A 27,461-nucleotide genomic window follows, 5' to 3' on the forward strand; every position below is an offset into this window, starting at 1 on the left:
TTAAAGATGATTCTATTTTCTCTTAAGAAGTACATACACATGCAAACACATTTAAAAGCTTCAGATGGGATAGTTTGATTTTTTTAAAGGCATATTTGCAAAAATTGTTCCTCTTAATTTCAGCCTCTTATTCAAAGCCCTTTCATTTTAATGCTATTGCATACATAGTGGAGAAGGCCCCTCTTCACCTGCAAGGGAGAGATCTGTAGGCCTTGGTTGTTGACAAATGGATTCACCCTGATGTATAGTGCCTTAAAGATGGACTCAAGGGCAAATGTATCCCATTCTCAGAAAGGGAAGGTTCTTAACTTCCCCAAGTTAAATACCCATCTTCAGTGTGTTGGCACAATGCCAACACCTTTGTTCACAGCGGCAGGCACAATTGAGTCATTTCATTCACCACCTGAAGACACATTTTGCAGTTAACTTGTCCTGGTTGCAGGTTGTTAGAGGATTGATCTGCTCAAAACCAGACATTCGTCCCTGCCTTACTGTGATTTTATTCATTTATTTATTTATTTTTATCCTCACATGAGGATATGTTTATTAATTTTTAGAAAGAGCAAGGGAGAGAAAGAGAGAGAGAGAGAGAGACATCAATGTGAGGGAGAACATCAATTGATTACCTCCTGCAAGCAATCCAACTGGGGATCGAACCCACAATCTAGGTATGTGCCCTGACTGGGAATTGAACCCACAACCTTTTTGGTGTACTGGATGAGACTCCAAGCAGCTGAGCCACCCAGCCATGGCTACTGTATTTATTTATTTATTTTGATGGCTTAGGTAACTGGCTGGCAGGACCCTCTTATAATCTTTCACCTATCTAGAAAAGTCTCTTCTGAGCTTGTGCCACTGAACTCTGGGGTCTAAGGTGAGTTCTTATCTGAAATTCTGTGCAAATCTCAAACCTTAATGAAAGAAACAAAAAAAATTGGCCTTGTCCAAACGTGCTCTTCTCCCACCTCCCCACAGAAATGGGATTGCAAGAGCACAGTTGCCCTGGAGCGTCTACTCTTCCCCTCTGGTCGCCCACAGATCTCTCTTTAATCAGAACTGTAGGCACCAGGGAGAAAATCCAGCCAGGGCCTGCATTGCCTTGGTGTGATTTCAAGAAGTAGATTTTCTGGGTCAGTGGGTATGAATGCTTTTAAGTTGTCCTCCAGAAAGTTTTTAACCAATTTTATTTCCATATCAGCATACATTTCCTATGGTGCTATATTCATTCATTCATCCATTCATTCATTCAACCATGTGTCTATTCATTCACTTACTGATTCAGCACTTACTATATTGAAGGCACTGTGGACTCACACAAATCCTAATCAATTCCTGCCCTGGTTGGGGATTCGTGGGTTCCTCTGTCTCTGTGAAGAGGATTGAAACTGTGTGTCTGGGTCTCTTGAGGACCAACCAGGATAAGCACTCATTCATGTTAGGAGAAAGGGCGTCCAGACCTGGAGGTGGGGTTTTTACCCCTGGCCTTACACTGGAATCACCTAAGGAGCTCTAACAAACCCTGATGCCAGGGTGACCATGGAAGATTCTGATTTTATTGGTCTGGGTGTGGCCTGGGTATCCAGATCTTTCAGTGTGCCCCAGCAAAGTCTCAGGTGCAGCCTCAGCTGACTGCCCACCCCTATTCTTTATCCCCGAGAGTCTGGCCGAGGAAAACCCTCCACCAGCCAGTGCCCCCACTGCCTCTGCTCTTGACCTTACACTTGTTACTTCAGATTTGATGGCAGTTACTGGTCCCCTGCACACCTTGCCTACAGTGGACCATGGGAGGTCAGCACCATGCCAGGCTAAAAACTGCTAAGAAGAAAAAGCATCTTCTTTTCATCTTATTTATCGCTTATTTATACTTTAAAATGAAATTCTCACCTCATTTATTTAGTGTTTCACAGTGAGGGTCTTTAGCTCCCTATCTTTATTATAATAACAATAGCTAACCCCTACTGAGTGCTTAACTGTGTGCTAGGATCAGTTTTAAGTGTTTTGCCTGTTAACTCACTCCCCTGAACAGCCTGTGGCATAAATACTGTTATCACTCCTATTGTACAGATGAAGACACTGAGGCATAGAGAGGTTAAGGAACTTGCCCCTGCTCCCACAGCCAGTCTGAGCTGGACATCTATTTCATTTAGTAGGGCTCTTCTCTACAAGTCAGAAGGGTTTATCTTGGATTTGTTCTGCTTCGACATTGTATTTTTTTTCTCAGTTTAGAACTAGGGGCGATGAGTGTGGGCATACCTGTGAGCTCTACAAGCGTCCCATCACTCTCATAATGGCAAGAGTGACTTAAGACAGAGAGCTTAGCAAGGGTATCTCTCAACAACTTCTCAGCCTACAGTTTGAGTCACTTTAGTTGTACCCACTGGGCCAAGTTATCTTAGTCTTGCAGAGATAGTTTCAGTAATGAAAAGCAGATGGTTCTTACCTGCACCAAGAGATGTCAGGCCTCTCTGCCATTAGCACTGCTACATCTGTACACTTTCAGAATTCTCCTCTCGAGAAAAATGAGAGGCAGAGGAAAGCCTGAGCGTGATTCAGGAACAGGTTGACTTTGTCTCTGAAAATCTGTAGAACTTCTCATCTGCTTATTCTCCCAGGAGAGTCAGAGGCTCTAGGAAGTCAGCGATTGTGACCTGTTGAGTCATCATTTCTGCAGTTGTAGCAGAGCTCAGTGTGGGGATACAAGATGCAAACAGCACGTGGCTCTGTGGCCACAAACCAGGGGCAGAGTAGAGGGCTGAAATCTCCTCCTGGAAGAAAGGGATTAGCCAGTGAAAGAGAAAAACAGATTTGAGAAATCCATTTACCCTGAAGGCTTGAGAGGGAATGCAGGTGAGACTTACTCCAGTGTCTTTCCACATTCTCCAGGTTTTATCTAGTACCTGGCTTAGAGTTTCAAAAGAAAGGAGGGAGTAGTTGAGCCTTTAAACCTTGACCTTAGTATTTCCATGCACGTTATTAGGAGTAAGAATTCTTGTTGTTTATTGGACTGAAGGAATGGCATTAAAATATGTGTAAAATTGTTCACTTACTACTTGTATATTTCTTAATTATTTTTAGATTACTGAAAAAAATAACCTAAAAATTCTTGCTTCTGCTTATATGATCATAGCATTCAACTCAAATTTCAAAGAACGTCACTAACACATCCTTGATTTTTCTCTTGAGAATTAATATCACCCTTGATAAGAAAGTAACTTGGAAATAGTAGCATAGATTTTGATATGGTCCTAGGGCCATTAAAGAATCTTAGTTAGTCATCAAAATCCTAATTAGTCTGTAAATATTTGTGTGTGTGTGTGTGTGTGTGTGTGTGTGTGTGTGTGTTAAAGAACTTCTGCTTGGAGGAACACCATTTCAATATACTATTAGTCACCTCATTACTTGGAGGCATTTTGTGGAAGTCAAAACATTTGAGGGCCTGGGGCCAGTATATTGTCTTGGAAGATGCATACAGCCTTAAACAGAGGAGAATTGTAACCATAATCTTGCCCTTAACTAGATGCTGGCCTGGGACAAATTGCCTTTTATTAGCCTTTGTCTCCTCATCTGAAAAATGGGTTGTACTAGATGGTTTTTGTAAAATGAAAATTAGGAGGCCATACAGATCTACTCCCTTGCTTTTCTTTTCTGAAGGGGCAGAGCCAGGGTCTGTGGCCGGCCTGACTTGCAAGCTTATGCTGGTGCCAGGACCTCATAAAACTGCCCTGGGCTGTTTGTGGGCTGACTAGGGCAAATGGGACTGCCAGGCCTCTTACTAGGAAAATAGAAGATTCCTCTTCACCCTACAAAATAAGAGACCTTTGCCCTTAAGAAACTTCCAACTTCTGCTCCAGCCAGTGCTTTTCTGGGTGCCCTACCCTGGAGACCCACTAAGGAGGTTCTCAGTAGCAGCACTTTGGAGCCTCCCCCACAGGGCCCCTTAGTTGGGCAGCAGTTGTCCAAAGACCAATGCATTTTGGCTCTTGTTTGCCTTAATACTCCCTCCCCTTTCCCAAACACAAAAATATTGCCATTTCCTGGAAAGTGGTTTTGGCTCGAGGCCTGATAGCTATCCCACACTCTTAGCCAGCTTTCCTTGGGGCCTCTGTTCTTTTGTTTCATTGAGGATTTGTTTGTTTGGGGGCTGACTGTGCTGCCTCCTTCATTTGTACCTGAGGTAAAGAGCCCCTGGCAGGTGCCCAGGTGGTACCCGAACCCCCTTGCCTACCAGTAGCTTCTGCTCCATCTCCCCTCTCTCCACTACGCTCAAAATTGGTCACAATTCGCAATGCAGGCACACAGAACCACTTCAGGTGTTTGTTTTTTCTTTTTTTCTTTTTTGTAGTTTGATAATATTTTCAATATCTATTTTCTTAAGTCAAGGATTAATTAACATAAAATCCAATGATTCTTAAGTGGTCAGATGGATCAGTTTTGACAGTTGTGTGCACCTGTGTAAGCACAACCTGAAAGAGGCTATAAAAGCATTTCCATCACCCCAGAAAAGTCCTTCCCTATGCCCCCTCCCCAGAGCAAGCACTTTCTGATTTCTATCATTATACATTTTTTTGGCCTGTTTTTGGATTTTGCCCCAATGAAATCTTATAGCATGTACACTTTTGTATCTGGCTTCTTTCGCTCAACACAGTGTTTTCGAGACTTGTCTATGTCATGGTATGTGGCAGGAGTTCACTGCTTTTTATTGTTGAGTAGAGGTCCACTGGTGGGTGTTACACAGTGTGTTATCCATTCACCTGTTGACAGACATTTGGGTTGTTTCCAGTTTGTGGCTCTTATGACCAGACTGTTATGAACATCTGTATACAAATTTTTGTGAATATGTTTTCATTTCTCTTGGGAAGATACCTAGGAGTAGAATTGCTGAGCTAGAGGGTAAGCAGTTGTTTAATTTCACTGGAAACTACCAGACAGGTCCCCACAGTGGCTGTACCTTTTTACCAGCAATGTACCAGCGAGGGTTCCAGTTTCTCCATATCCTCATTGACTTTTGGTGCTACAGGCTTTTTTTTTTTTTTAAAATATGTTTTTACTGATTTCAGAGAGAGGAAGAGAGAAGGAGAGAGAGATATAAACATCAATGGTGAGAGTCATTGATTAGCTGTCTCCTGCATGCCCCCTACTGGAGATCGAGCCCTCGAAACCTAGGCATGTGCCCTGACTGGGAATCGAACCAGTGACCTCTTGGTGCATGAGTCAATGCTCAACCACTGAGCAACACCAGGCAGACATGCTACAAGCTTTTTAATTTTAGTTGTTCTAATGGATATGATATGATTCCTTACTTTTTTATTTTAAAGAATTTTCAAGCATGTCAGTCAATGCCAGCTCAGACACTATAAAGGTCCTATGGGAGAGGAAACCAAGTGTTACATTTTTACAAACAGGAGGTTTCTGCTCACCATCCTGTCCCTGAAGCAGAGTCTTTCCAGTCTTAAGGGTTGTCTGTGGGTTGCTTCAGGGCAATCTTAGAGCCAGAGCCCCAGAGGGCTCAGGCTGGGCAGGAGGAATCAGGCCAGAGAGTCAGAGTGGAGGAGGGGAGCTCCTGCACAGGGAGCTCTGAATCACACTGACAGCTAGTCTCAGGGCAGATTGTGCTGCACACACACAATTAAAATCTGATGTGTAAGTAGCCAGCAGGCACAAACCAGTTCATGGGCCTGTGTTAGGGAGTCCCAGCCAGCTGTCCTTTCAGCTGCTGTAACCACACGTGGTATGAAATTTCCACTTAACACAGATATGACAACATTTCTAAGGCAGAATTTTGCTTCCTTCTAGTTGACCTAAGTAGGCAACCAATTAGTTGCCAAGCATGGGGCCAGTTAGGTGGCAAGTATCAAAATCATCTTTGGGGTGCTGGCTACGGGCTTTCCTGGATTCTCCAGCCCTATGCATACAAAATGAGGAATACCTCTAAAATATTTTAGCTATCCATGCATCTTGAATTTCACTAATTTTTCCTATTTCTTACATTCACCATGCTAATTAGCAAGCCACCCATTTCACCACCAAAAGAACATTTATAATACTCCCTGTGTTCTGTAGCCAAGCCTCAAGCATTGATGGCAATGAAGCGATAGATAACTGGAACTCTGCTGGCTGACTCGGTTAGAGCTTCACCTAAGGAACAGACAGAAAATGTTCCTACTGTAGGTGCTGGCGCCCTTACTATGTAGAAAGGATTCTGGTCAATTCACTCTAATGTGGCAATGACCCAAAGTCTTTAGACGGATCAGTATTTTGGAAGGGAACCCAGAAAGATGGCAATAATGTTGAACACAAGGCATGAGCTTGCTAGTGGTGAAATTTCAGTGGTTGGTGGAATGGAAGGATACTATTGAATGGGCAGTCTTTTGCCTAGAAAATCAATTATGTAGATAGAGCACCAAGGGAAAGCTGGCCCAGATCCTTGAGCCATAGATGGTAAGCTCCCCTAAGGGAAAATCCACAGAAACCTTTCCTAGAAAGACTCCGGTGTGGCTGGGGAAAGGGCAGAAATCCCAGGCCTCCGTGTTCTGCAAAACAACAAAACATCCAAGGGTACAAAGAGAGAAGGGAGTGTTGTGGTCCTAGCAGTTCCCTCTGGTCAGATGCCAAGCATGCCAACTCCCTGGGGTCTGTTTGCCTGTATTGTGCCAGGGCCCTGCTGCTTCTCCCTCCCCCACCCCCACCCACTCACATGGATGAGGGCTGCCTGCAGAGCTGGGGGAGGGGAGAAGGCTGCTGGTAGGCCTGCCTCCTCCTGCTCTGTGAAGGCAGCTCCACACCCCCTGCCCTCTCCCAACCCCACCAGCTCTATGAATGCTAATGAAATAGATTCAGTGGATATTTATGCAGGAACCAAGCAAAGAATGGTCTCGAACCCATATTAATAAATCCATTCAAGTCAGGAAGAACAGCCAAGGATATCAGTGCTTTTAGTACAGAAAAGTCAGCACGTGGAAGCTCAGAATTGGGCTCTGGGCGCTTGGGCTGCTACTTCAGTCTGGCTTTCAGCTGGTGGCATTCAGGATGCTCTGAGGCTGCAAGTCAGTGTACCCCCAGCACTCCCTGTACACAGCATGTCAATTAAGGTAATGCTAGCTGCCACTGCAAACAAATCGAAAATGTACCAGGGCTCAAACACAATAGAAGTTTATTCTTCATTCACATAAAGCTCAAAATGGATGTTCCTGATGGCCAGTGGTTCTCTTTCACACCATGACTCAGATATGCATGCCCTTGGCTCTGCTATCTCCAACAGGTGGCTTCCAAGAGGTCCCTGTACATCAAGCTGAGGGAAGGAGAAGGAGATTAGAGCACCATGTAAGGAAGATTTGTAGGAGCCAGGCCAGGACGTGGTGCACAGCACTTCTACCCTCATAATGTTGGCTAGAATTCAGGCACATGGCCACCCCTTACTGCAAGGGAGGCTGGGAAAGGTAGTCAGGCAGAAGAGGAAACAGGTATGATGAACAGCCAGCCACAGATGAAATACAGGGTATGGCAAAAGTAGGTTTGCAGTTGTGGGTACGTGAAACAGTGTATTCTACAGTGTTATTATTTATTAATTATTGTATTTTTTTCCATAGAAAGAACTATAAACCTACTTATGCCCCACCCTGTATATTCCTGGGAAGGCTAGGAGTGAAGCCCTGACTGGGATGCAAGCTGGTCCAGAGGCATAGGAAGGGAGAGTTGGGCTCCAAGAAGAAATGAAAGTACCTGTGTCCTTCAAGGCCAGTAATGGCTAGTTGCTCTGGTAATAGTGGAGGGGGAAGTTCAGGGATGGGCCTACTCCAGGTACAGAAGGTCAAGGAATTCTAGGCTTCCCTGCCTTTCCTGCCCCTACATATGGAGCCAGGAACCTTTGCCGTGTCTTTTCCTTACCTCCCCTAGACCTGCCTTTCCTGCACTGAATGTTGTTCACATTCTAGAAAACTCTTTCCCTCCCTCCCATCGAAACAACCATTCCCTGGGGACTCACAGTTCTATTCCTGGAAAAAAAGAAGACAAAAAATCCAACAAACCAATTCACACCAAGGTAGTACTGATCTGCTGGAGTTGCTGAGAAACTGAGTTGAGAAAATGAATATAAAATACCTAGCAGGGTGCCTGGCACATAATAAGTACATCTTAATAAATAGTTTATTAATATCACCTTGTGAGTGTGTGTGAGTGAAATGGAGAGAGAGAGAAGAGAGAGCTAGAATAGCCCTACCAATTAATATCCTTTCTCCTCCTCTCAACCTTCCTCAGCACTGCACCATGGCCTCTTATTGTTCATCAGGGCCTGTGAAGAAATCAAAATTGTGTTCGTTGAGTTGGCTATCCTTTGGGGGACAAAGTTCATTGTTGAGGGGCAATTTTTTTTTAAAATATCTTTATTGATTTCAGAGAGAGGAAAGGAGAAGGAGAGACAGAGATAGAAACCTCAATGATGAGAGAGTCACCGATCGAGCCCGCAACCCGGGCATGTGCCCTGACTGGGAATCGAACCCTGATAGCCTGGATCCCAGGTCGATGCTCAACCGCTGAGCCACGCTCAGCCAGGCAGAGGGGCAATTTTTAACACCCTTTGGAAGAGCCAGACACCCCTCTAATGTTCACAGCACCCTGCCTCTCCCTCAAGCCCTCCCCAGCCCTGTGCTTCAGCTGCGCAGCCTGCTGTCCAGTCTCCACACTATTCCTCTTGTGCCTTTCCTCCTGTGCTTCTGCCCCACCCCCATTCCATCATCTCCTCTGCTGAAATTTTACCCATCTGTCCAAGCCCAGTTCACATGTCACCTCCAGGAATAAAGGTTTAATGACTGAACTCAGAGGTGGCGCAGGTGAGGACAAAGGAGAATCACCATGAATCTTGCTTTGGAGATCCGCCTCAAGTGTTAGAGGGACAGTAGGTGGCCTCCTTTCTACTCATCCACCATGGAGGAGGTGTATGTGTGTGTGTGTGTGTGTGTATAAACACATACATTCAAGGAGAACTCTCCCCCACCAAAGAAATAAGAAATAACACCTATAATCTTCATTGTCAACTAGCCAGATGTCACACAGCATAAACCCCAACTGTTTATGCTGTATCAGCTGCATCCACCATACTTGCTTTAAGATAATAAATATAGTGAATTTATCAGACTTCAAAAGACTGACCAACCCTAAGATTTTTCAGAGTGCATTGTTCTGCTTTTAAGAAGGCTTGCCTCCAGGCAGAGGGGTGCTTTTGACAAAACAATTCCAGAAAGCAGTCTCCCTGATTAAAAGATGAGCATTCTCCACCCTCTTCTTTCTGCATTGTCTGCGTACTTCTTGGGTCGAGGTTATTATTATTATTATTTTTAGGGAGTATGCAGCTGATGAAGTGAAGTGGCATATATTTATTTATTGTTTTTTGGTCCCTGAGTTGGAACAGAAGATCACCAGAAGAGAAACTCCCTCTGTGACTCATCCCAGGAACATTTTGCATTCCAGCCAGCACAAATATGATTAAAAGAACTTTCTCAAGAGCCCCAAAGGAACACATTAGCCAAGCTGTTCATCTCTGGACTGTTTTGCTTTTGGAGAGAGGCATTCCTGGCCTCCTTGTGTGCCTGGCTCTTTATGGAATCTCGAGGCACACTTCATGTGAGCTGATTCCTCTGTTCACACACCAGGAACCTCATGAGTATGTGCCTTTAGGGCCCAGAGATTTTAGTAGTATCCGGGATTTTCCTTATGTCAAGGTGCTTCATGGTCCTTACTTGTTACTGAACTGGTTACCTCCCACAACTCTGGTTTCTGTCTTACCAGGCTTGGAGATTATCGTAACAGAGTGTCTTCTTCACAGGGGTCATAGAAAGTAGAAAGTGTCAGCCGTTGGGGAAATGCCTTGTCATGTGGCCTGAATTGGTGATGTTTGTGTCTTCACATAACCACTGAAACGTTCCAGGGCATGGCTGGTGTAAAGCAGACATGGTTGGTGCTCTGCCCCTATATCCCATCAGACTATATATACCAAAGACTGTTAACTGCAAATACCTGTGATTCTCCCGGAGGACTTTTTAAAAAATCTTGTGGTCTCAGAAGCACACTAGGCCTGCATGCTGGGCTAGCTGGAAATGCCAAGGAATTAACACACATTTCAGGAGCAGCCCTTGATCAGTAATGGATGGGGGTTGGTGAATAAACATGCCAACTCTGAGGCATGTGTTCGCCACTGTCTCCCAGCATCCCCAGTGGAACTGAGCCCTTTCCCAGTCTCACTGCTTCACTCTTCTACTGGTGTTTTCTGTGATCCTCTCCCAAATAAACTGCTTTCAGTCAAATGCCTGTTTGGGAGGGGGGAACCCCACTAAGATAACTAGCCAGTTGGATTCACCAAAAGCCAAGCTTCCCTCTTTACACCCCTCACCATGTCTACCACTATTGGTGATGGTTGTTAAGTTTCCACTGTGGATGTAGCACTGCAGTAGCATGTTGTGCATGGGGGAGGGGCCTGGGGAAGCACAATCTTTTGAGAGCCCCTAACCTCTGCATAGAAATCTGGTTAAGACAGAAACCAGAGTTGCAGGAGGTAGCCAGTTCAGTAACAGGGTAAGTAAGGACCATGAAGTACCATGACGTAAGGACAATTCCAGATACTGCTAAAATCTCTGGACCTTGCAGGCACATACTCATGAGGTTCCTGGTGTGTGAACAGTAAGTCTTTATGGATTGAGTCTATAAGGGAATGAAGAATTGACTTGCATTCACTTCCTCTCTTACCTACGAGTGTTTAAAGGTTGAGGCTATGTCACGTCTCCTTTTGGAATCTCAAGTGCCTTTTAGTGGAATCAGCAAACTTGGTCATAGTTGTAGGCCCTTGTCTGTATGGAGAGATTTCAAAACAATTAGGAAGGCCCCACCCCATGATTGGTATCTGAAATCCCTCAATTAGAGTTTCATTTCTTTGTCCATAGCTTTATTACTGGCTGAATTATGTTGATTATGCCAATCAAGGAAACATAATTCTTGAACCTATCAGTCATAGACCTCAGAGAGAATGAGTTTATCAACTTCTTTCTGGTAAACCCAATTTTGATGGCGGAAACCCAATTCTAACTGCCCAAGGAGGAGTAAGAGATAAACAAAAATGAAGATTAGGCACCAAAAGAAGATAAATCTACGTGGGTTTTTTTTCTAGGACTGACAGTACTGCCAAGTCACAAGTGAATGTGCTTAGTGGCTTTAAAGCCTGGGAGAAGCTTCTCCCAAATATGGATCACCTTCCTTATGTACCTCCTAGTACTGGTGAACAATTTCATATTTTCCCCACATTCTCATTCTACTAAGAAGTTCCAGTTCCACCTCTCCCCCCACCACACTGCATAGTAACCAATTGTTATAGCTCAGCAGCGTTCCCTTGTGGCCACCTGAATAATGCCGATTCAGTGCTTTCCTTATAGCTTTCCAGTTTCTCTTTTATCACTTCCATCTGAGCAGTCTCTCACTCATTTGGACCTACACACACTTTTTAATCTTCTCCCCCTTCCCCACTCTTTCCTTCAACTCTTGCCCTGTTATCTTAGAAAATCTCTTTGCTTTCTGTGTCCCTCTTGTCCTTAGCCTCTTCCTCTCCTCTTCCACCCCTCCCTTGTTTTTGTTCCTCTTGTGAGTGAAAAAATGACCCTAATCTCACTGCTGAGCTGGAAAGGAGAGCTATTTAGGCCCCTGTGTCAATAACCAGAAGGAAAACCGTAGGATCTGAAGTGAAATTATATATCATAGCCAATCAGCAGTAACTTCAGAACCTTACAATGTTTGTGGGGGTAGAAAAATGCTTTTCTTCCCACCCTTGGAAGTTCTTCTGACTGGTCTAATAAATTAACATGAGACAGATTATGTTATGGAAAAAATGACCGAATTTATTACATATGTGCATGTATGGGTTCCCTAAAAATATGGGACCCCAAGATACATTGGGCAGTTGAGGCTTATTTACCTGGACTAAGAAGAAGGCAGAGGTCTGGTACTTTGAAGGGAAAGCTGGCAATTTACAGGTAGATGAGAAGAAGCAAACATTCGGTAAACAAATTCTTGCTGGACCACCCAGAAACAATGGGACACGGGAACCTAACAAACAGACTTGCTTGGATCCTCCCTGTGGGCCACACTTAGTTCCTATGGGCTGAGGGGAATAAGCTGAGGTTCCCTTCCTGAAGCAGGTTTTTCTAGGTGAATTTCTTTAAGCAGGTAAAGTAAGAGGTGAAAAAACAAACAAACCAACAAACAAAACTTCTTCTTGACCTTGTTGGACTTTGTTTTCAGCACGAAATAATCAGCATGCTAGGGTGGCACATTCTGGGGAGACTCGTTCTGGACCCCTACGTGTTCATGAGTCTGTATTCAACACACAAAAGGCTCTGGCTGCCTCTTCTTTCTCCCCCAGCCTTTCAGCTCGAATGAGAAATAGACTTTGTATTTATTTAATTGTTTTACCACTGTCTTTTATTCTAATACTGCAACAGCTTGGCTTCCTATTTTCAATGCAAATGTTCAATATTTCAGCTATGTTGGGGATTAAGTGAGTTTTTGCAGAAACCTCACCATCAAGTGTAACATAAATTCTATGGTAAATGCCTTCCCAGTTCTTAGCAGCTGATTTTAAAATGAATCTTTGAACAAACAGGGTTTTAACTTAGAAACTGAATGTACAAAGTTATTGGGAGCATTACACTACTAAAGATGCTCAGAGGAAATTTGATCAGTGGATCTGATAATGATGAAAATGACTCTGGTGACGAGATGACAACAATGATGATGGTGATGATGATGGTGATGGTGATGATGATAGCCATGTTTTATTGAACACTTTCCATGTGCCAGCATTGTGCCAATTACTTTACATAAATTATTCCCTACAATTATTACAACCACCCCAGGTCTTATTTTAAATCCCTATTTTGCACAGAGGGAAACTGAGGCTTATAACTAACTTGCCCAAGTTCACACAGCTAGCAAAGGAAGACAAAGCTGAAATTTTAACCTATGCCTGTCTGAGTTGAAAGCTTGTACTTCTGACCACTCTCACAGGGGACCCAGTGCCCAGGGTGAGGCTGGCACTGTTTATTTCAGTGCCAGTGTTTGGTGAGGGGCCCGCATGCACTAGAAGAAAGTGAAAATCTGAACTCTAGTCCTTTGTACTTCACAAATCTACACCCCTTCCTTCCAGTGACCCCTTAGAGGGTCTATTTCTGGCACACTAGTCTCTGGAAAATGTCCTGCTAATGACACAGGATTATAAACAGCCCTTTTCCCAGAACAAAAATTTAACCTTTGTATTTCAATCTAATTAGAAGTATTTTTTCTTCCAGAGGCAGGTTTCACCCTGCTCTTTGTTCCATGTTTAAGAGGTTTATTTTTTGCCAGAAAAATCTCCAAAAACCATAGCTTTTTAAGGTGACACACCCTGGCCGGAGACCTTAAACGTGAGCTGTGCACAAGATGGCTGCTCCGGCAGCAGCACCTGAGGGTGTCAGGGGTTCTGTGTATCCAGCTGAAGGCTCTGGGGCCCTGGCTGGATGCAAGACAGATTCTCACCGACTCTCACAGCCCACTGTCCAGGTGAGTGTCCCCTGCCACCAACAGCAGTTCTTCATGATTTTCTCCTGTGATTCTGAGGTGCGCCTCTCACCTTCAACTGAGGTTCACCAGGACCTGAGGAGGGCACTTCTTTCCTTTCGTTTCAGAGGCAGATCTCTCTGGAGAATAAGCATTTCCTCTCTACCTTAGAGAGATCCTTGCACCAAAGTCTTTTTCCACTGCTGTCTAGGGACTAACATTCTTCTTTAGAGACTATTCCTTTACCTCTGTAAGAAATATGGGCCTTGAAGGAGCCCTGTTAAGAGCAGATAATCCTGGCAGGGTATCAAATTGTTAACAATTTGGGAATTGAGCCAAGAGAGAAGGCAATGGGCCTATGAAGAAAACAGTGCCAAGGTGGAGGAGTAAGAAATGCCTGCTTGGCACACAGTAGGTGCTCAGATAGTTTTTGAAAGAATAAATAAATGAATGGATGTGAACCTGGTTTCCTATTCCAGTCCTACACCAAGGCCTGCGAGGCCCCAGGGCTGCCATAGTTCCTTTGTGGGCAGGCTGGAGGTCATCAGGAATATGAAATGAGATGGGAAATGCAAAGACAGCTGACACTCTCTACATGGGTGAGAAAGGAGGCAAGGCAGTCTCCCAGATCCCTCTTCTGCTCTGGTGGAACCCATTCAAGGCCATCAATAGAAAACCAGGCCTGCCCTAGCTGGTTTGGCTCAGTGGCTAGAGCATCGGCCTGCGGACTGAAGGGTCCCAGGTTTGATTTTGGTCAAAGGCACATACCTCAGTTGCCAGCTCGATCCTCAGCCCCCATCGAGAGACAAACAATCGATGTGTCTCTCTCATATCGGTGTTCCTCCCTCTCTCTGTCTTTCTGTCTCCCTGTCTCTCTGTCTCTCTCTCTCTCCCTCCCTCCCTCCCTTCCACTCTCTCTGAAAAGCAATGGAAAAAATATCCTCAAGTGAGGATTAAGAAACACACACACACAAAAAAAAACAGGCCTGTGAGCTGTTGGTTCTAGTCGTGAAGTTTTTCCTGTACTCTTTGGATTTGTCCAGCTTTATTACCTGTCTTTTCAACCAGCTTTGCACAAACCTGTTTACTTGTTGAGGCCCAGTCCTAACCTGAGATTCCACAGAGACCACATAGTATGCACATTTGGCACATAGTGGGTTCTTTGCCAGTGTTCTGATGTCTTCAAACCACAGAGACTGCCCTGCAATGGGAAGTTTAGTCCCAAGAGAAACAAACCATGCTCTAACTGAAACTGAAGAGGTCTTCTTATCTTTTCCCTTCCTTTCCCTTCCTTCCTTGGCCTGGTTTAAAGACAAACCAGAACTCTGAGAAGAACCTGACTCTGTTCTCCAATGTTTCCGTTTTCACCATTCCTGGTCCCTCCCTCCAAGCTGCTCCCTTCATCCCCCTGTGGCCTGGCCTTCAGAGTGCGGAGGGTGGGGAGTGGCATCTTCTCAGTGGTCATGGGAGTGGCCCAACCAGACCCACCTCAGCTTTGCCCTTTTCCTCACCCCCTTGTGCACTTTCCTTCTTCCCTCCAATTCTCCCAGAATGCCCACCCTTACCCATCCTTCATGGCCTGCAGCAATTCCTAGAAGGCCAGGTTTGACTCCTCAGCAAACACTACTCACTCTAGGAAGGCCAGAGTTAACTTTCGACCCCACCATGGGAGTGGGGCAGTATCCCATGTTACAGAAGAAGAAACTGAGTCCCAGGTACATAAAATGTCTTTCTCACAGTTATAAAAAGCTTGTGTGTATGTATGTCTTGAATTATATCTCTTCTATTTCAATCTCTTGTCTATTAGGTATCACAAACGCAAGTGTTTTTGTGTGTTTTTTTTTAATCAAGAACCTCACCCATCAAACTCTGTTTGACATTTTGATAGTTGAATCAGACCATCTCACATACTTTGGTGTTCAACTCTGATAAAGATAGAGATGTAGCAAGCGACCCCTTAGGCTCAAGAGAAATTTGAAACCAAAGCCATGGGTGAGGGACTGGGCTTTTGAAGGAGCACAGGTCTGGGAGTGGGTAAACTCTACAACCTCTGAGCCTCACTTAACCTGTGACCCTTAGTTTCCTGCTCTGAAAAATGGTAAGGGTGAACTGCACCAGTGACCCCAAGACCTGTTCAGGCAGGGGGGACCCTGTAACTCTCACTGGGCCTTGAGAGTGTCAGCTCTCTGGCTGAGTTACAACTTTTTCATTCTTGCACTCCTATCAGAAAAAAAAGTTAAACATCCCCTCAACATATACACATTATTAAGTTATATATGTCTTCCTGTATTTATTACCTATGTTATAAAATAGAAAATGGGAATCAAAAGGATAAGATGATAAAAGGAACATAACTAAGTGTTGTGGCACCTCTCGATTACCTGACTCCACTCTCTGGGAAAACTTTGGTGTTCCCTGGTGTCAATGGCCAGTTTATGATGCTCCAACCCACCACTTCCTCTGCCCGACTTGCCCACCTCTTCCATTTTTCACCAGTATCACATCAAAGCTAAGATTTTCACTCTGTTCTCTCCGACAGAACTTCCCCACAGCCACTATCCATCTTCATGAAGGTAAGACTCAGTCATAAACTGCATGGCCACCACTGTTTTAATAAATTAACTAACATGTTGGGGAGCTCATTTTCAAACCTAACCTGGGTAGTCATATCCTTTTGGAAAGCTGCGTAGATCTCTGGGTGTAAAAGGCAAACGGCCTTAAAGTGGGTGACTATTTTGTGTATTCTGTGTATTTTAAACAATTTGGGAAGACATTCATGTGGTAATTATGTTCACAGCTTCAGTAAAAAGGCCCTGTGCTGATGTTTAAAGCTCAGAAAATTTAATCACTAGAGCAAGTAATTGACAATTATTATACCCTATTGGGAGAGCAAAACCATTTTTAACCCAGTTGGAATTACCTCTTAGATATTTAGTGCATATCAGGTGAATGGTGAAACCATATCCATATCCATGTTGTATCTTGGGAGATGCTGCTGCTGCTCCAAGGACCCCACTTTGAGCCACAAGGACGCAGATGACCCAATTTTGATCTGAAATGACTGATAACTGTGTACAGGCTCCACAAAAAGCAAAGCTTTTTGGAGACTCTACAGTTGGGAAACACATATCTTCAGAGAATTATCAGAAAAAAAAAAAATATATATATATATATATACATACACACACACACACACACACACACACACACACTTTAAATGAATGCTTTAGAAGAAGAAATTTGTCTTGCTAGAAAAAACCTACATGGGGCTTATTTCAGTGGAAGAGGAAAGCAGGCCACATCTACAGGCCATTGGGGTTGTAGGGGGCATCACCAGGAGCAGGGCCAGGGCCCCCAACCTCTCCAGAACTCCTGCTTTGGGATGGAGACTAGAGGAGGAGACTTTGAAGCCCTCACTGGGGCAGCTGGGTCTTGCGGGTGGAATCTGTCCATTGTAGCCCAAATCACTGAGATGGCTTCACTTGAGGCTGAATTCACCTTCCAGAGACCTCCCCCAGTAGTCTTAGGGTCCTCACAGGGTCCGCATGGAGGCAATGGCCCCTGCCTTGAGTTGCTATGAGATAACTAACCCCTGCCCACCATACCAAGTACCCAGTCCTAAAACATTTGCTCAGGAGCACTTGGTGCTGTGGACCGGGGGCCTTGCGGTTGTCTTGATAGTTGCTTCTGTGGAGAAAATGCATTCAGTTCACAAAATAAAATCAGACCTCTCTTGGGAACAGGATCTGAGCTTCTGAGAGAGACTCCCAACATGCCCCAGGGCTATTGTCTAACTTTCTGGCTCAGAAACCAGGTTTTGCCTGAGGTAGTCTCAGGAACCCTGCCTTGGGTCAATGTGGGGCTCACAGTCATATTCTCAAGTTCCTTCCGTTTGAGTTGGTGCAGGCACTTCAGGGGGCCCATGGGATTGTTTAGGATGTGGCTGAGGGCATTAAGGGTGAGGGTATTAGGTTATTTGTGTGAGTGTGTGTGTGTTACTTAGACAGTGTCAAATGTCCACATGAGAAAATAGATGGACTCTAGGACCTGAACAATAGACTAATTTATCTGAATGGTCAAGTGTTTTCACTTCTTAAAGTAAGCTTTAAATGAATCTTCATATAAAAAGTCCACTTGTATGGGAGCTCATAGGGTGAAATGAGTGCTTTGTGCTATGCTCTGGAAGCAGGAGGCCTGGGAAGCAGACATGGCTGGTGTAGGTGCCCAGTGGGGCACAGAAGCGGGTGGGTCACTGACTGGAGTCAGGCCCCAGGTCGGCTTCTTCAGAATGTAACTCCTTACAAGGAAAATAGCACACATAAGGCGAAGCTTTGTTTGTTTATTTCTATTCCCATGGTGTGCTGGGCTGCCTCTCTTGTTTTGGAGGTTGTGTTGGTAATTTGGTGGTAAGCAGAGGACTAGATGATCACAGCACTGAAGTCTAGACAGCTCAGACAGATGAGATCTAGAATCAGAGATGCACAGTGACACTGAGGATTATTGAATTATTATTGATGCCAACCAGACTCCAGGGCTATACAGATCCTGGAGTTAGACATGGTGCCTGCCTTCTCCATGGTAACCAGGCTAATGGACTCGATTCCATGGAGAGCCATATTGGCAGCTGTAGCCTTGCTTCCTCCAGGAAGCACCTGTGCTGGGTTCCTTCGGCCTCTCCAAAGGTGGCCAGAGATGCTGCGGACATCAGGAGAGTGTATCTCACCTTTGAGGATGCTTGTTTCCAACAAGTGTTCCATTTCCCCAGCCCTAGAATGATTAACATCCACTCTTGACAGCTGGAAGTTAGGAGAGGTCACAGGTCAGATGGATGAGCTGATTGGGGAAAGTGACATTGGCCCCGATAAGCATTCATGCAAGTTTTGCATTTTCACTGGCAGAGAGCTGGGGGGACAGGGGATGTCATTGGTTGGAGGGAGATGGTGAGACAGCTGTAATGACTCCCTTGTGTAAGTGCACTGCTCTTCCCCTTATCAAGCTTCTTTTGGAAGAATTATTACTAGAGAGTTTTGGTTTTTATTTTTAGTTTTTTAGATTTTTTCAATTACAGTTTTGGGATGGTCCTCTTCCATTTTCACAGAATATTCTAATGTGATGGGATTTTTTCTTAAAGGAAAGACTCTGCTGCCTATTTGAATTTGAACGAGTCAAATCTCTGCATATCTTAACTGTCTGATAGAGCAATGTGGAATGAATCTTTGTGTCTGTTGAAAGCTAAACATATAAGCTGAGTATTAGGCTTAAAAATACTCTGTTTAACCCCACTTGGCAATTTAGTCATTACATCATCTGTGTTTATATCAAAATCGTCTGTTAAATTGGGGCTCATCAAGCAAAGCTGATCACATGGGTGTGTTTGTATATATTAAGAAATGCCTATAACATGTATGTATACATGAAGAGATGGGTGTGCTCTCTGGTTAACTAAGACATGGAAACTTTTAAAAGATGTGAAGAGAGCTCTTAAGGCAATTATAAATTGTCTCCGAAAGAAGATTCATATTGTGTGTTCTATGTTGCAGGTCAGTGGCATCAGAGGCCAGTGATGGATGATCTGCAGTCACAGAACCTCTCCATGGACATGACCAACTCCTCTCCAGCCTTGGCCAATAACAGACTGGAGAATGGTATGGCCCAGCTGATCACCACGGAGGCCTGGAACATCAACTCCACAGACCTGGTAAAGAAGGCGCTGGTGACGGTGCCGGCCCCATCCATCCTGAACCCCCCAGCCGAGTCCCAGAGCGGCATGGCTCTAAAAGTGGCCGCCACCGTGTTGCAGCCCCTGTGCCTTGGGGAGAGCCCAGTGGTGATGCCCATTCACATGCAGGTGGAGGGAAGCTCCGCGCCTGAGCTCAATCCTAACGGCAATGCCACCTATGTTATGACCACGCAGGGCCCCGTGCAGCTGCCTGTGGTGCTGGAGCAGCATGTCTTTCAGCACCTCAACTCCCCTCTGGTCCTGCCGCAGGAGGCCCCATGCTCCTCCAGTGCCATCCACAACAACCTCTTCCAGGCAGCCGAGAACCGGGAGGCCCAGCCCCAGCTCCTGGACTTGCGCATCCCCAGCCAGCCGCAGGAGCCCACGTTGCCATTTGAAGCTGTGCTCCAGAATTTGTTTCCCTCACAGAGCACTCTTGGTCCCCCACCCTGTCAGCCTCCTCCTGGATATGCCCCTGTGCCCCCCCAGCCCTTTAACTCCCCCTTGTCCCCCCTGGTCCCACCGGCCACCCTCTTGGTGCCCTACCCTGTGATCGTCCCCTTGCCTGTGCCCGTCCCCATTCCCATCCCCATCCCAGTGCCTCAGAGTTCTGAGTCCAAATTCAGCCCCAGTTTATCCAAGCCACCATCTTCCTTCGGCCTGAACCCCTTTAAAGGCACCCAGACCCCTCTGGAGAAGGAGGAACTGAAGCCCTTTGAAATCCTCCAGCCCAAGGAGTATTTCCAGCTCAGCCGCCACACCGTCATCAAGATGGGGAGTGAGAATGAGGCCCTGGATCTCTCCATGAAATCAGTGCCCTGGCTCAAGGCTGGCTCAGTCAGTCCCCTGATCTGCCAGGAGGATGCAGCCCTAGACCTGTCACTGGCAGCCCACCGGAAGTCTGAGCCTCCCTCTGAGACTCTGTATAAGAGCAGCAGGTCAGTGGACAGCCCCTGTCACACGGTGCTGGAAAAACTGCCCAGAGGCATGGACATGCCCTTTACCCCTGCCACACCCCATGAGGCCTCAGCCATGATGAATAGCCATGTGGGCAGCAGTGACACTGCCCAGCCACTCAGCCAGCCCAGCCAGCCCAGTGGCGAGGTCAAGGCTGAAAATAACATTGAGATGGTGAGCAACTCCCAGGTGGCCAAGGTGATCGTCTCAGTGGAAGATGCCATGCCTACTATCTTCTGTGGCAAGATTAAAGGTCTCTCGGGTGTGTCCACCAAAAACTTCTCTTTCAAAAGAGAAGATTCCGTGTTTCAGGGCTACGACATCAACAGCCAAGGAGAAGAGTCTATGGGAAACATGGAGCCCCTTAGAAAACCTGTCAAAAGCCGGAGCATAAAGTTCAAGAAAGTGAACTCCCAGGACATACACATGCTCCCAATAAAAAAACAACGGCTGGCCACCTTTTTTCCAAGAAAGTAAATAAAGGATTTTTAAAATTTTTATGATTATAATATGGGGAAAGGTGCATTGATTTTATAAAAAAGCATTTAAAACAAATTATCTTTGTTAATTATTTGGGGGAGTAGTTGGGAAGCAGGAAGGCGAATTGGCTGTAGAGGCCCTGTAAGCTAGCATCATTTTCTTTTTTAATTTTTGACTTTTCACAAATGAGTAAATAATAGCAACCTATTTTTCAAGCAGATTGCACATTTTTTGCAGCTTTAATGGAATATTGGGTGAATCAGAGGGGTAAAAAAAGCTATTTTCATTGCCACAAAGTGCTTTGATGATGTAATACCTAATAAAGGGTAGGATGAATATTTCACAATAAATGTTTGTTTGCACTAATTGGTTGCAGCATTTTATCATTTGTAAAATTTGCATTCCTTAACTGGCATGGTTTGGCCCAAATTGTTGCTTGTAAAGCTCTACAAGTTCTCTGTGTTTAGAGACCTAAGCTCTTCAGGAATGTTGGTGAAGAAGAATTCTGTTGGCCTATACACCCACAAAAGGAGGATTAGGAATATGTATGACCTTGAGCAAGTCACTTCCCCTTCTAGGCCTCTAGATTCTTCATTTGTAAAAATGTGGCAAAGGGTGTGGCGTTGGAGGAGATGAGTTACTTTCTTTTTTTCTTTTTTTAAATTTATCTTTATTGTTGAGAGTATTACAGGTATACCATTTCCCCCCCCCCAATTGATCCCCTCCTCTTCCCTCCCACACCCTTCCTAGGCCTTCACCCCATTATTGACTGTGTCCATGGGTTTTGCATATATGCATATAACTTCTTTGGTTAATCTCTTCCCTCCCTCCACCCACTTCCCTCTTTCTGTTGCATGCGTCAATGTCTCTGGATCTATTTAGTTCGTCAGATTCTTTTGTTCATTAGCTTCTTCTTAAAGAAGACCCTTCAACATTTCCTGTAGTGCTGGTCTGGTGGTGATGAACTCCTTTAGCTTTTTCTTATCTGTGAAGCTCTTTATTTGACCTTCAATTCTAAATGATAGCTTTGCTGGGTAGAGCAATCTTGGTTGTAGTTCCATGTTTTTCACCACTTTGAATATTTCTTGCCACTTCCTTCTGCTTTGCAAAGTTTCTTCTGAGAAATCAGCTGACAGTCATATGGGGGCTCCCTTGTAGGTAACTAACTGCTCTTCTCTTGCTGCTTTTAAGATTCTCTCTTTGTCTTTAACCTTTGGCATTTTAATTATGATGTGTGTTGGTGTGGGCCTCTTTGGGTCCCTCTTGTTTGGGACCCTTTGTGCTCCCTGGACTTGTAAGTCGATTTCTTTCCCCAGATAGGGGAAGTTTTCTGTAATTGTTTTTTCAAATAGATTTTCAATTCTTTGGTCTCTTTCTGCCTCTTCTGGAACCCCAATAATACAAATGTTGGGCCTTTTGAAGTTGTCACAGAGGCTCCTTATACTATCTTCATATTTCTGGATTCTTTTTTCTTTTTGCTCTTCTGGTTGGGTGTTTTTTGTTTCCTCATGTTCCAAATTGCTGATTTGATTCTCAGCATCATCTACTCTACTGTTGATTCCCTGCAAATTATTCTTCATTTCAGTTCCTGTAGCCTTCATTTCAAATTGGTACTTTATTATGTTATCGACTTTCTCAGTTATTTCCCTAACAGTCTGCTTAAACATCCTTATAAACAAAATTCTGAACTCTGTATCTATTAGCTTGCTTGAATCTATTTCATTTAGTTCCTCTTCTAGAGATTTCTTCTGTTCTTTCCTTTGTGACATGTTTCTTTGTGTCCCCATTTTGGCTGCTTCCAGGTGTTTGTTTCCATGTATTAGGTAGAGCTGCTATGTCTCCTGGAATATGTAGAGTGGCTTTGTGTAGTAGGTGTCCTGTAGGGTGCAGTGGCTCAGCCTCCCCAGTCCCCTGAGCTGGGCCTTCTAGGTGCTCCCCTGTGTGGGCTGTGTGCACTGTCCTGTTGTAGTTGAGCCTTGGTTGCTGTTGGTGTCCCTGGGAGGATTTGATCCCCAGGCCAATCAGCTGTGAGGACCCGCTGCAGCTACAGCCAAAGAGCTGCTGTGCTGGAGACACCCCTATGGAGCAGGATTTACTTCAGTGGGGCTTTGGTGCTCACCAAGTGCGCCCCTTGAGTGTCACTCGTGGATGTGGCAGGGTTGTAATCCAGCGTGGTCGAGTCTGACCACCAGGTACACTGTCTCTGGGGCCTCTGGGGAGGTGCACAGTCAGCCTGTGCCAGTGCCTTGCCCAGGGCCACCCAGCGTGAGCTATTCAGCAAACCGTAGTTGGCTGCTCCTTGTGCTGGGCTTGGAGGTGCCCAGGAGAGGCCAAGCTATGAGCCTATGCAGCTGCCGCTAGTGCCAGGCCTGGGGCCGCTTATCAAGCCCCATGGGGCAGCTGCTGCTTGTTTGAGAGATTTTAGGAAAGTCCTAAGCATGAGGCTCAAGAGGCCACTTGCACAGAAAAGCCCCTGGAAAGGGCCCGGATGAGCTGCAGGTGGGGAGGGGCGGGGCCTCCGGGAATCACGGGGCGGGGCCAAGGGTGTGGGTCAAGTGCTGGCGATTCAAACATGGCGCCTGCCGGCTGTGCGGGGAGGACTCGCCACAGGAGCCATGGCCTCCGCCAGCCCTTCTGCCCGGGAGGAAGCCGCCCTCCGCCTGTTGCCCGGATCTCAGGCAGGTTAGTTCCTCCCCGAGTGTCCCGGGTCCTCTCAGGCCGCTGCCCGGCGCTGGGCTCAGAGGGAGCGTCCGAGTGAGTCCGCGCCGGGCCCTTGAGAGGAGCTGCTGGGGCTCCCGCAGCCTCCGCGACCCTCAGGGACAGTCCCCGCTGGTTTCACAGCCCTGAGTTGTGGGGACGTCTCTTCCTGGCCTGGAGCCCTGGGCTGGGGCCTGCTGTGAGGCTGGGACCCCTGCTCCTCTGGGAAACCCCCGCCGCCAAGATTCCCTCCCGGGTTTCCCCGCGGCACCGGGTGTGGGCCCGCGGCCGCGTCTCTGAATCAACCCTGACCCGCCCGCGTCTCCCCCTCCTCCCGGTCTCGGTGCTGCCTCAGCTCCCTGGTTGTGGGCTTCTGTGCAGCCGGATCTCAGGAGGCTCTGAGCGATGGTGGTTCTGTGTTTTAGTTGTGATTTTGATGTGGTTGCGGGAGGCGGCGGGTGCAGCTGTGACCTGCTCCGCCATCTTGTTTTTCTGCCTCTGGAGGAGATGAGTTTCAAGTATCCATGGCCACTTCTAGTTCACAGAGACCCTGGTGTGTAGAATTCTGTGTCTGAACTTTCTGTAGACGAAAACAAATGTCTCTAAAAGGATGATTTTTATCTGACAAGGACCTTATTTTGAAGGACAATAAGAGCATTGTTCTGAATGACTAGAAGTCTTGCAGGTCAAAAGCATTATGGAAGACCACTCAGAAAGAGAAGAATGTTTGTTGCTGCTGGATGCAGAGATGTCTCATCAATATTCCAGGCCCTGGGTAGATATTTGAGAGTGGGGTCTGGGAGGGAAGAGAAAGTCATATCTTGTTAGTTTAGCATAGTGGTTCTTAATGGGGGGTGATCATGGCCCCCAGCGAACATCTGGTAATACTTGGAGATACTTTGGTTTGTCACAGCTGGGGGAGAAGGTGCTACTGGCACCTGGTGTGTAGCATCCCACAATGTTCAGGACAGCACCCACCAGAGAGAGCGATCCAGCCCAAATGTTACTAATGCTGAGGCTGAAAACCCCTGTTTATGCCATTTCTTGATGGGCAGAAGCGATGCACCTGGGAGAAGGGAAAAGCGCACTGCTTTCCTCAGACAGACTAAAGCCAACCACACAAGCAAAGAGCTGTGTGTGCATTTCAAACAGACTTGCTAGATGCCACCTCACACTTGGTGTCTGATCATTGCATGCCTGCTTTTAGACTTAAAGCTCTTTCTTTCACTTCTTGCAATTAGTATGTATCCAGCTGTTACTGTGAACACAAACAGGAGGAAAAGCAGTTTCAAGACCGTTCTTTTATTACCAGGCCCTCTGTGTATAGGGTTACAGCTTTAGCTGGTCCTGTACCATACACCCAGAATGGCTTTTCTTTTTCCTGCTCTTTTCCTGTGTTGTTAAAATCTCTTTTTCCAAGTGGGACACGATGGTAAATAACCAAATAGCTGTTTCTTATCAGGCTAACTAGTTTTTTTGCCCCAGCCAGACTCCAGCCTTTCAGCTTCTACATGATGCAGTCTTTTTCCATTTTATTCCTATTGTGGGTTTCCTGAGCATAGCATGTATATTCTAGTTTCAAATACAACCAACACAAATATGCCTAGGGACTAGCATTTCCCATCCGCCCCAGATCTGTTCTCACCATGTTTGTGGTTGTTTCTGGTGCCCCGGCAGCATTGGGCAGCCAGCAAGGCCCTTGGCTTCACAGAGTACTGGCAAGAGCTGCTTCTCCTCCAGCTTCGAGGGAGCAGAGTTCTCAATTGCCCTTTAGAAGCAAGTGCTTAAAATGACATACAGGTGGAAAGGTAGGCTGTAATTACATTATAAAACTTCAAGACAAATTTCTCTTTGTTGTATCTGGCAATGCCCTTTTCTCTTCAGATGTCAGCTCCAGTTGGGTGAGAAATGTGGGCTCCACAGCCAGCCCTGGGTGTTGAGCCACTGTGGGCTGTCCTCCAGCCTGGGGACAGGTTCCTGCAAGAGGCCTCCCCACCCACCCCAGCTGCACCCATCCATGGGCCTTGCTATTTTTCTCTGGGGGCTTCTGGGGAGAGGCTGTCATGGTGAGGACCGGCTATAGCAATGGGAGACTTGCTCATTGAGACCTTTGCAGGCTATACCCAGAGTATTGTGTTGAGACCAGGGTTGTGTTACTGGGGCAGTGACATCCTCTGCCTGCCCCTCTTTCCAGCCTTCAATGGAAACTGGAATCTACTTGGCTATATGCAGGCCAGGGAGTCAGGAGAAGGGCAAGGTGCTTGCTGTGGCCAGAGGGAACCTAGGATTCCCTGGTAGTTCAATGCCATGCTCCCACCCCAGTCAGAAGTTTGCAGTCTTTCACACAAACCTTAAATAAGAACCATCAGCCGGGAATCATGGTGCCTGGTCTGAGGCATGTGATTGCCACAGGGCTCACAAAGTGGGCCACTGGCCAACTCTCAGGCCCCATAATTTTTCTGCGTGATGCAGGTAGCTGTGGTGACTCTTATGTCCCCACTCCTCACAACTGTCTCCAGCTAACCCACTTGGAGGTTTCAGCCATATAAGATTTTCATCAAGCTTTTTCTCATGATCCATCTCTACATACATGTACACACACATTTAGGCCAACTAACCTAAAGAGCCTTTCAGAATCATTTAGAAAAGAGGATTAGTCCCTAGGAATGTTGATATTTGCTCAGACTTGTCAAGATGGCTTCAGCTCGCTTCAGTTCAGAAATGATAAAAAATTGGAGCAAGTAAATATCTGTATTTGGGGATACTGATTTTGCTGATAAAGTAAAAACTAGTTTATCTAGAGGAAAAAAGAAAGATTTAATGAGGATACAGTTAATGTCCTAACCAAGGAAGTCCTTGACAGTGAGTAGAAAATCCTAAAGAGAGATAAAAAATTTGTTTATACTCAAAGGCAAAACTCTCATACTTTAAGCATGAAAAAATATGTCCTCAATGGTGAAAATTCCAAACAAAGGAAGGAAGGAAGGAAGGGAGGGAGGGAGGGAGGGAGGAAGGAAGGAAGGAAGGAAGGAAGGAAGGAAGGAAGGAAGGAAGGAAGGAAGGAAGGAAGGAAAAAGACTGAAAGGTAGCCAGTTACTGACAGAGCATGTCAATATAGTCATGAATAATCATAAATAGCATAATTAATTTAAAAAACAGTAAAGTATTTAGAATCCATTTTATGAGTGAAGAAATTGAGGCTCAAAAGTTTTCTGTTTTCAGTTTTTAAGCATCAACAACTCAAAAGTATGTACTTTGTGATGATTCTTAAATATTGGGTTTGAAGCTCAATGAACCCACAAGAATTTGGATCTTTTGGGGGCAAAAACCAGTATAAATTAGTGAAGAGTCTGAATTACAGATTTTTTTCAATTATTTTCAAGACCATTCCAGTTAAATGGAATGCCCAGAGCACTTGGCACAATGGTAAAGGGAAGATTTTAAGCTGAAGAATGGGGATGCCAAGCCTCTAAAAGCCACACTCAAAAGCTGCTAAGCCGAAAACTTGAACAGCAGGGAAAAAAGTATTAGAGGTCATTCTGACCAACTTTACTCCTCATTAAATAAAAAAGGCAATTTTCCAGAACAGCTCACTATCACCAAGTCAAATAACTGACTTCCCACATCAACAAAACAAAATAGGGTGCATTTGAGGTCCTTAGGGTACCATTTTAATAAACTGGTATTTTATTTTAATTAACATATTGGTTGATTTTATAACAAGTAGTACATATGAGTGCTTGAAATAACTAGTTCCAAAATATTGCAAATAATTCATCTGCAACTGTTATTAAACCAGGAGATTTCTAAGTAAAGTGAGATTTTTGCTATGCCCTGTTGAAATTACAAACAGGTTCAAGTTAAAGGAAATTAACTGTTGAGGTTTACTATATAATCCCAACTTGTAGGTTATTTTCTACCCAACTATAGTCTATATATACATTCAAATAAAAGTGTAGGCTTGCCCTAGCCAGTTTGTCTCAGTAGTTAGAGCCCTCAGACTGAAGGGTCCTGGGTTTGACTCCAGCCAAGGGCACAT

At 45.4% G+C, this 27,461-nt stretch overlaps 1 protein-coding gene across 1 annotated transcript in view; it reads left to right on the top strand.

Moving 5' to 3' along the window:
* Positions 1 to 21,083, top strand: part of RAI2 (retinoic acid induced 2) — a 59,683-nt gene extending 38,600 nt beyond the window's left edge. Inside the window, exon 2 of the mRNA XM_081125799.1 lies at positions 19,110 to 21,083. Coding sequence (XP_080981925.1) covers positions 19,133 to 20,722 — 1,590 coding nt within the window. The 5' untranslated portion in view covers positions 19,110 to 19,132 and the 3' untranslated portion in view covers positions 20,723 to 21,083. The remainder of the gene's footprint in view (positions 1 to 19,109) is intronic.
* The last annotated feature ends 6,378 nt before the right edge of the window (positions 21,084 to 27,461 follow it).

This window comes from Miniopterus schreibersii (genome assembly GCF_964146895.1).
Source record: "Miniopterus schreibersii genome assembly, chromosome: X".
Lineage (NCBI taxonomy): Eukaryota > Metazoa > Chordata > Mammalia > Chiroptera > Miniopteridae > Miniopterus > Miniopterus schreibersii.